This window comes from Cervus elaphus, chromosome 9, assembly GCF_910594005.1.
Source record: "Cervus elaphus chromosome 9, mCerEla1.1, whole genome shotgun sequence".
NCBI lineage: Eukaryota > Metazoa > Chordata > Mammalia > Artiodactyla > Cervidae > Cervus > Cervus elaphus.
This window is the reverse complement of record NC_057823.1, coordinates 12,186,138-12,196,588: the sequence shown is the minus strand read 5'-3', so window position 1 is coordinate 12,196,588 and position 10,451 is coordinate 12,186,138. Positions and strand designations below refer to the sequence as shown.

The following is a 10,451-nucleotide window of genomic DNA, read 5'->3' as shown; positions in this document are numbered from 1 at the left end:
ATTCTCACATCCATACATGACTACTGGAAAAACCATATCTTTGACTACAGAGACTTTTCTTGACAAAGTAACATCTCTGTTTTTAATATGCTGTCTAGGTTGGTCATAGCTTTTCTTCCAAGAAGCAAGCGTCTTTTAATTTCATGGCTGTAGTCACCATCTGCAGTGATTTTGGAGCCCAAGAAAATAAAGTCTCTCACTGCTTCCATCGTTTCCCCATCTATTTGCCATAAAGTGATGGGACCAGAAGCCATGATCTTAGTTTTTTGGATGTTAAGTTTTAAGTCAACTTTTTCACTTTCTTCTTTCACTTTCATCAAGAGGCTCTTTAGTTCTTCTTCACTTTCTGCCATAAAGGTGGTGTCATCTGCATATCTGAGGTTATTAATATTTCTTCCAGCTGTCTTGATTCCAGCTTGTACTTCATCCAGCCCAGCATTTCGCATGATGTACTCTGCATATAAGTTAAATAAGCAGGGTGACAATATGCAGCATTGACGTACTCCTTTCCCAATTTGGAACCAGTATGTTGTTCCATGTCCAGTTCTAACTATTGCTTCTTGACCTGCATACAAATTTCTCAGGAGACAGGTAAGGTGGTCTGTTATTCCCATCTCTTTAAGAATTTTCCACAGTTTATGGTGATCCACACAGTCAAAGTTTTGGCAATAAAGCAGAAGTAGATGTTTTTCTGGAACTCTCTTGCATTCTCAGTGATCCAACAGATGTCGGCAATTTGATCTCTGATTCTTCCTCTGCCTTTTCTAAATCCAGCTTGAACATCTGGAAGTTCATGGTTCACATACTGTTGAAGCCTGGCTTGGAGAATTTTGAGCATTACTTTGCTAGTGTGTGAGATGAGTGCAATTGTGTGGTAGTTTGAACATTCTTTGGCATTGCCTTTCTTTGGGATTGAAATGAAAACTGACCTTTTCCAGTCCTGTGGCCACTGCTAAGTTTTCCAAATTTGCTGGCATATTGAGTACAGCACTTTCACAGCATCATCTTTCAGGATTTGAAATAGCTTAACTGGAATTCCATCATCTCCACTAGCTTTGTTCATAGTGATGCTTCCTAATGCCCACTTGATTTTGCATTCCAGGATGTCTGGCTCTAGGTGAGTGATTACACCATCGTGGTTATCTGAGTCATGAAGATCTTTTTTGTATAGTTCTGTGTTTTGTTGCCACCTCTTCTTAATATCTTCTGCTTCTGTTAAGTCCATGTCGTTTCTGTCCATTATTGTGCCCATCTTTGCATGAAATGTTCCCTTGTTATCTCTAATTTTCTTGAAGAGATCTCTAGTCTTCCCATTCTATTATTTTTCTCTATTTAATATCATGTATTAACACATATATATGGAATCTAGAAAAATGGTACTGATGAACCTATTTGCAAGGCAGGAATAGAGACACAGATATAGAAGATGGACTTGTGGACACAGCTGGAGAGGGTGGGACAAATTGAGAGGATAGCAATGACATACCATTGACACTACCACGTGTAAAAAAGCTAGCTAGTGGGAAGCTGCTGTATACTACAGGGAGCCCAGCCCGATGCTCTGTAATGACCTAAAGGTGTGGGGTAGGGAGGGGGTGGGAGGGAGGCTAAAGAGGGAGGGGATATATGTATAAAAAAAATTAAAATAAAATGAAATTATATACAAAAAATGATTTTGGGCACAGACCTAAACATTCCTATACCTAACTCTAGCAGAGGCTGAGAGTGTTGTTACTCAAAGTGTGACCCTCAAGACCAGAATCTGCAGCTTCATACCCCTGCACAGCTATTAGAAATGCAGAGTCCTCTGACCCACTGGAGACCTGCTCAATGAGAATTTGTCCTGAATTACAATTCCTGGTGAGTTGTATCCACAGGAATTGGGGAAGTGCTGGTGTAAGTGGGTTTCCTCTCCTAGACATTAACATTTGGGGCAGGATAATTATTGGCATTGAGTGTTATCCTATTAATTGTGAGTGTTTTACAGCATCCCACCTTACATTGCCAAGTAACCCCAGGAGCAAAACCATCTCTAGATGAGAACCACAAACCAAAGCCTGAGAACTGGGAGCATCCTGATAGAATTCCAATCAAGATCCCAACCAAAAATCAATTTGTAATTTTCTACAGAACATTCAATTCCTCTGAGCCCCATTCCTGAAACAGAGGATGAAGTTATAATAGTGCTGCCTCACAGAAGGAACTTCTCTAGAAATTAAATCAGATCATCCCTATATTGTGCTAAGGTAGGTCATGGTGCTTGAAAATATCTAAATATATCTCATAACTTACATATACTTTATAATGAGGGGCAAAATGACAGCTCTCAACTTTGGGTATAATATGAAGTTCCTAATGGTTTTAGCAAGTGTCAGGAAACCAAAGATTTCCCAGGTGGTGCAGTGGTGAAGAATCCTCCTGCAATGCAGGAGATGTGGGTTCAATCCCTGGATTGGGAACACTCGCTGGAGGAGGAAATGGCAACCCACTCCAGTATTCTTGCCAGCAAAATCTGATAGACAGAGGAACCTGGCAGGCTGCTGTCCATAGGGTCGTAAAGAGTTGGACAGACTTAGAATGCATGAAAAAAAAAAAAATGAAAGTCGGGAAAACAAAGGGGGCACTGCCAAATGTTTTCCATTAGCGAAATAAAACTGTCCTTCTTATGAAGGGAATAATTATTTCCTAAGGGTTTCATGGGCTGTTAGCCATCACAAGTCAATGCTTTAATGATTCAAGGGAACTAGTCAAGACAGCTGCCTTAGACTCAGATGTTAGAGAAAATTTAAATTCAGGATTGAGATACAGTACTGGGAGTTTAGACCTCTGGAAAGGAAGAGAGTTAATGGAGGATGATTAATAAACATTGAAATCTCCTGACTTATAGCTAGTATCCTGGGAACAGAGAATCAAAAGACAAAAATCCTTTTTTTTCCAGACCAGTGTCCACAGGGAAATCACATAGTAACAAGGGCGGGTTACTACTACAAGGCTTAGTAACAAGAGGGAAATGAACCTACTTAGCAGACAGAGGGAGCGGTAAATATCTCCTCTGTTGCATCCTTGAGCTTGTACAACCTTGGCACAGACTAAACCTGGTTGCTCCTTTTGGAGTCCTAAGTTTGACTAAAGGACCAATACTTGAACCCTACATGCTCTCTCATCTGGGGACAGAGCTCCAGTCTCCATCATCAACCATCCAGGAAGGGATTCAGACTTCCACGGGGAGACCTTCCTCTAAGAGTTCCCATGCAAGAGATTTCAAGAACCCAAAAGACACTACAAGAAAAGGTCAGAGAGAATGTTCACTAGCGGTCATCTGAGAACCATTTCAGCCTAACCCAGAGCCCAGAGTTCACTACGGTTGGTTGCTTGCTTGATTAAATATCAATTCATTTTTATGATGCTAGAAAGAGAAGTGAGCGTTCAACTCAGTATGGCAATATTCAATGATGCTAATTAAATGATATCAATGTAAGCCCAAAGAGAAGACGGGTGAGAAACATAAAGTGCTTCCAGTAGAAGTAAAACAAATATCCAGTATCTTATTCATTTACTGGAGTAGAGAAATTGGGTATTAGCAATAGGTGGATATAAGACATAGTGAGGGCATTTCTTTTCAATCTGTTTTTAATTGGAGGATAATTGCTTTACAATATTGTATTGGTTTCTGCCATACATCAACATGAATCAGTCATAGGTAAACATATGTTTACCCTCCCTCTTGAACCTCCCTCCCACCTTCCCCATCCCACACCTCTAGGTTGTCACAGAGTACTGGTTTGAACTTCCTGAATCACACAGCAAATTCCCACTGGCTATCTCTTTCTATCTTATTTTACATGTAGCATTTCTTTCTAATTTTTATGACAAGACATATTTGATCATGTTTCAGTGTTGATTAGAAAGGTCCATACTAAGGAATGACTGCAAATACATCCTTGAAACAGCAGTTGCCAAAGACATAAACTTCGCAGTTTTCTTCTGTGAAAGAAATGAAAAAAAAATTATGATGTGAAAAGGAGTGTGCTAATGAACTCAGTTTCCAATTATTTCATTACCTCTGAGGATGAATATATACGTGGATTTGTTAGCCCTTTTTTCTCTCTTATCGGTTTGAGTCTTCCAATTTTGTGTAATAGGATCTGTGAGCTTTTATTCATATTTTTTAGTGCAGTCTCTCAAAGAATTGGAGTTTTTCACAAATTGGCTGTTTTAGTTGCTTTATGTAAGTATAATTGTATTGGTGAGGGACTGTGAGTGTATGTAAATTTTGTGTAGTCACATCTACCATCGGTCATATTGTGTTCTCTCCATTGCTCTTCAATTTTAATTTTTTCCCAAAAGAATTGGGCCAGCATATTACTACTCTTCACCTGCAAATCATTGTTTTAAACAAAATGGGTAGTGAAAATTCTACCACTTTAGTGCTAATAAATCACCCTTTATAAGTTTCCAGCAAGTTTTACATCTAATTACTCCTTAATGCTCTTTCTGACATTTTGTGGTTGGTGTGTGTTGTGTGTGTTAGTTGCTCAGTCATGTCCAACTCTTTGTGACCTCATGGCCCCTCTGTCCATGGAATTCTCTGGGCAAGGATACTGGAGTGGTTGCCATTCCCTTTTCCAGGGGATCTTCCTGACCCAGGGATCGAACCCAGGTCTCCTGCATTTGTGATTGGATCTATATCTAAATGTTGCCTCACATTCAGCCATCATGAGGAAAACATCTTTTTTTACCTTTTGACTAAAGATCACTTATACCTCCCTTAAGCATATTGAAAGCCACAAATTTCCATAAACGTGAAATTGCAACTTGGATACTGCTTTCTCCTTATATTTTATTTTTTAATTAATTTTTATTGGAATATAGTTGCTTTACAATATTTTGTTAGTTTCTACTGTACAGCAAAATGAATCAGCCATACATATACATATATACCTTCCCTTCTGTAATTCTTTCCACTCAGGTCCCCAAAGGGCATGAAGTAGAGTTCCCTATGCTGTACAATAGGTTTTCATTAGTTATCTATTTTATACACAGTATCAATAGTGTACAAGTGTCAATCTCGATGTCCCAATTCCTCCCACCTCCTCTTATCCCCTTGGTGTCCATACATTTGTTCTCTATGTCTGCATCTCTATTTCTGCTTTTCATATGACCCAGCAATCTCACTCCTGGGCATATACCCAGAGAAAACCATAATTCAAAAAAAAATATGCACCCCAATGTTCATTGCAGCACTATTTATAATAGCCAGGACATGGAAGAAACCTAAATGTCCAACAACAGAGAAATGGATAAAGAAAAAAAGGCTGGAATTGTTTCCATGTCTGAAGGTTTTGTATGTGTGTGTGGACTACAGAGGTCATTGATGGTTGGGCAAAGATCAGAACTAGGACTAGAACATGCCCATAGGACTTATCAGAAAGGCAATCAAAACCCAAAAAGAACAAAGAGAAGATGCCACATGTGAAAACAGAGATAGAATTTTGCCAATAGGAGAGTATCATATAAAACCAGTAGCTCAAATAAATATTAACTAGTCTCAGGAAAAACAAGATTTGTTGCATGAGACTAAAAATGGCCAACATTCAATTCATATTCATTGTACCTTGTATACACCTTTTTATAAAGTGTTGGATTTTTCCCTTTGCTCATTTTTCTCTTCTACTGTACAATTTGTATTTCAGATTAGAGGAGGATTATAGATATATAGGTATATATACAGGCATCTTTGCTCACTGAAAAGAGCAAATAATGTATGCTTAATACAAGGAAGAACATGACCATACCAAAATAAAACTCAGGTTTATTGGTATCTGAGATTATAAACCAGAATTGCTAGATGCCAGCTGTAAATAATTTGATCTGATTGACTTGAGTTGTATCAACTAAGTCAATCAGGGTAGTTGGGAGTGAAAAATACATGGAAGTAATATAGCCTAGGAAGCCAGGGTCTACTGTGTGTGTGTGAGAGAGATGTGGTGCCTTGTGGAGTGTGAGAAGTCCTGAGATCAGGGGTGCTGAACTGATATATTCCAAGGTGACTCATACAGAGGCCATAACTCAGTCAACAGAAGGATTTGTTTAAACATACAGGACAGTCTTGCAACAATTTCAGAAAGTGCTAGAGGAACCTAGTATGGATGAAAGACTCCCGTGACTTGCAATTTCAGCAGCATCAGGAGGCCACCTTGGTCCTCAACATCCTCTGACACCACCAGTCCTCACTCTACCCCTTGTCCATTACCCTCCCCACACTGGCTTCTTTTCTTTAAACTAGAACATCTTAAACAAGCACCAGCACCAGGGCCTTTGCACTGGCTGTTCTCCCTGCCAAGCACACACTTGATATATTCAAGTCTCCTGCTCTCTCTTCATTGAGGTCTCTGTTCAAAGTCACCCTTTCTGCATGCCTTGCCTGAACACCTATAAAAAGTAGCACCCCCTCTTTACTCTTTCCCCTTACACTTGCTTTCATTTTTTTCATAGTCTCTGTCACCATCTGACATGCTGTACTTTTTTATTTCCTATATTCTTTCTCCATGACTGGATTTTAGGAAAATTGGTTTTTCAGGACTGTATACTCTGCCAAATCCAAGAACAAAATACTGAAATTAATTTTTAACCACAAAATATAAATGGTAGCATTTCAGTGATGTGAGGATGCAAATTAAACATGTCATTTCCCCCTTTTTTTTTTAGTCACCTCCAAAATATGGCACAAAGGAACTTAACAAGACCTTCAGAATTTCTTCTCCTGGGGTTCTCAGAGGAACCAGAACTACAACCCCTCGTATTTGGGTTTTTTCTCTCCATGTATCTGATCACTGTGTTTGGAAACCTGCTCATCATCCTGGCCATCAGCTCAGACTCCCACCTCCACACCCCCATGTACTTCTTCCTCTCCAACCTGTCCTTTGTAGACATCTGCTTCACCTCCACCACCATCCCCAAAATGCTATGGAACATCTACATCCAAAGCCAAGTTATAACCTATGAAGCCTGCATCATTCAGGTGTATTTTTTAATGCTGTTTGCAGGGTTGGATGACTTCCTCCTGACGGTAATGGCCTATGACCGCTTTGCAGCCATCTGTCACCCCCTGTACTACACAGTCATCATGAATCCAAAAGTCTGTAGAATTTTGGTTCTGGTTAGCTGGGCCATCAGTGTCCTGCATTCATTGTTACAGACCTTAATGGTGTTGAGACTGTCCTTCTGTGGAGAGTTGGAAGTCCCTCACTATTTCTGTGAACTCAATCAGATAGTCCGACTTGCTTGTTCTGACAGCTTTCCCAATGATTTGGTAATATACATCACAGCTGTGCTGCTAGCTGGTGGTCCCCTCACTGGAATCTTTTACTCTTACTCTAAGATAGCGTCTTCCATCCACAGAATCTCATCTGCTCAGGGGAAGTATAAAGCATTCTCCACCTGTGTATCTCACCTCTCAGTTGTCTCTTTATTTTATTGTACAAGCCTAAGCGTGTATGTTAGCTCTGCTGCTACCCACAGCTCCCAGTCAAGTGCAACAGCATCAATGATGTACACTGTGGTCACACCCATGCTGAATCCTTTCATCTATAGTCTAAGGAACAGAGACATAAAGAGGGCTCTGAAGGCATTCTTCAGAATAGCAGCTATAAAAAGGACACTTGTCCTGAGATAAAGAAAGGCACATAATTGAAGGATTCAGAGATCTAGTGCTCGTAATTGCAAATCTTTGATCAGATTCTTTGATCTGGCTGTGAAAGTAGAACTTGCTCCTTCTATTTATTTCCTGGGATTTTCATTTCTTTTATTTCAACATCTCCATACAGTTTATGTCATTTACTTTATTGAAGTGCGTGCTCACTCTCTCTTTCACATACAAGAGTGTTTCTGTTTTATGGTTTTCTCAGTTTCTCAGATTTAGAAGAAAATCTGAGAAAGAACCTTGGATCTCAACCTTGGATCTGAACAGTTGGGGAATTCCCATTATCCTATGATGAGATGTGTTTCTTAAGAACAATTTATTCTCAAATAAAATATAAAGTGTCTTGCATACGTTGTCACATGCATATATCCTCTACAAATAGTTGTGCTTTTGTGTACTTTACAGTACAGTGTTGTATAGGGTACAGTAATTCTCTTTATTTCAATCCCAGGATGTCCAGAAGCAAACATAAAAGCAGTGGTGATGTTGTTGGTACTGCTAAGAAGCACCAAGTAAAAATGATGGAAACAAAAATGAAAATAACTAAGAGACTGGAGCGAGGAATTGAAGGAATTGGAGGACCAGAGAAACGACTAAGACAAGAGGAAGAAGATGTAACTGAAGAACCAGAGAGAACCATGACACAGAAAATAGCAAGGGGATTCTCTTTATATGAAAGGGCACTTGATGCAGAGAGTCAACTCACTGGAAAAGACTCCGATGTTAGGAAAGATAGAGCGCAGGAGGAGAAGCAACAGGATGAGATGGTTGGATGGCATCACCGACTCAATGAATGTGAGTCTGAGCAAACTCTGGGAGATGGTGATGGACAGGAAAGCCTATCCAAGAGGGAGGGAATATATGTATACATGTACCTAATTTACTTTGTCATACAGCAGAAACTGGGCTTTTCTTGTGACTCAGATAGTAAAGAATCCACCTGCAATGTGGGAGACCTGGGTTCAGTCTCTGAGTTGGGAAGACCCCCTGGAGAAAGGAAAGGCTACCCACTCCAGTATTCTGGTCTGGGGATTTCCATGGACTCTCCATGGGGTCTCATAGAGTCAGACATGACTGAGCGACTGAACAACAAGAACAAATTAGTTTTTGAGGTGCAGGACCTGAGTGTAGAATGGTACACGAAGGTTGCAGCAGCCATTCAGAATGCAATCCAGTGCTGCCCTGTCATCTCTGATGGGAGAAAAAGCCACACCAAGACATCAACAGACTGTTTTTTCAACTGCTTAGCTGCTCAGTCATGTCTGACTCTTTGTGACCCCAAGGACTATAGTCACCAGGCTCCTCTGTCCATGGAATTCTCCAAGCAAGAATACTGGAGTGGGTTGCTTCTCCAGAGACTCTTCCCAAGACAGGGGTCAAACCCAGGTCTCCTGCATTGCAGGTAGATTTTTTTACCATCTGAGCCAACAGAGAAGGCAGAGAATACTGGAGTGGGCAACCTATCCCTTCTCCTGGGGAACTTCCCGACCCAGGAATCGAAACAGGGTCTCCTGCATTGCAGGCAGATTCTTCACCAACTGAGCTACCAGAGTAGCCTGGGAGCTGCAAGGGAAGTTTTTTCAAGAGGGTAGATCAAACGAATCCAGCAAGGAATCAAAACCTGTGTCATCAACATCAGGTATGAGTGAAATTTCAGCTTCCATCTCCTACTGTTAATGATCCTTCAGCTCTACCATCTCCCATCTCCTGTCCCTCCTCCAGTCAGTAATTCTTGTCTGTTCACTCAACACCAACCCCTATATGCCAGCTGCTGTACTCTACCACTGTACTTCTCAAGGCACTGTACAGTAAGATTGAGAAGGTTTTCTTTATGTTTTGTACTTGTTTTTCATGTGTTATTTGTGCAAAAAGTTGTATAAACCTATTATAGTGATGGTGGTGGTTTAGTCACTCAGTCGTGTTTGACTCTTTGTGACTCCATCACCTGTAGCCTACCAGGCTCTTCTGTCCATGGGATTTCCCAGGCAAGAATACTGGAGCGGGTTGCCATTTCTCCAAGGAAACTGATTATAGTATAGTACTATGTGTTAGTACTATAGTATAGTACTATTGTGTTAGTTGGGTAGGCTAATTGTATTGGACTTATGAACAAATGGGACTTATGAACACACTCTTAGAAAGGAGCTCATTCATATCTAGGAAACTTGCTGTATTATATTTCTGTGTCCCCCTGAATATTTACAGTGCTGCCCACTCATGAATCTTTCCATAGCTCTAAATTAAACACCATGCAACTCTTTTCTAAAGTTAGGCATAATTTTAAAAAAGAATCAATGAATGTACATTTGAATATCATCCATTGTAAGTCCTCATTATGATCAGAAATCTCTTCAATTATTATGATCAAAGGGCAACTGACAAGAGAGGTTGAATTCCTGCCCAGCCTGTAATTCAGACTCACCAATTTTTCTCCACAAGTATTTATTTTATTCCAATCTCCCCTGGTTTCCTGGAAAGTAACATCAATGGAATCATATTTTAATACAGTTTTTTGAAGTAAACTTGAAAAACAGAATGATCATGAATGCTGTCTTAAATATTGATGCAAATGCCAAAAATAAGAAATAGCAGATGTTTACAATTCATATTTGTTTATTTTGGTTGTTGTTATCAATAAACTATCCAGTAGGTTGTCACTTCATGGGAAATGGCTTTCTGTGCTTTGCAAAAGCTTTCAAGTCTAATCAGGTCATGTTTATTTTTGCTTTTATTTCCTTTGCTTAAGGAG

The 10,451-nt window shown here is 39.9% G+C and overlaps 1 protein-coding gene across 1 annotated transcript; it reads left to right on the top strand.

Annotated features, from left to right (window-relative positions):
- Positions 1-6,820: 6,820 nt before the first annotated feature.
- LOC122699861 (olfactory receptor 7D4-like) lies at positions 6,821-7,675 on the top strand. The gene is made up of 2 exons (XM_043912282.1): positions 6,821-7,175; positions 7,461-7,675. Exons 1-2 carry the CDS (start codon positions 6,821-6,823, stop codon positions 7,673-7,675), a joined length of 570 nt encoding a protein of 189 aa, XP_043768217.1.
- Positions 7,676-10,451: the final 2,776 nt, after the last annotated feature.

Bases quoted from the DNA above. Each gene is read 5' to 3' on its own strand.
- LOC122699861 (XM_043912282.1), top strand. From the start codon at position 6,821: ATGTATCTGATCACTGTGTTTGGAAACCTGCTCATCATCCTGGCCATC. The intron at 7,176-7,460 runs GTGTCCTGCATT...CTCACCTCTCAG, and splicing joins TCTGGTTAGCTGGGCCATCA to TTGTCTCTTTATTTTATTGT.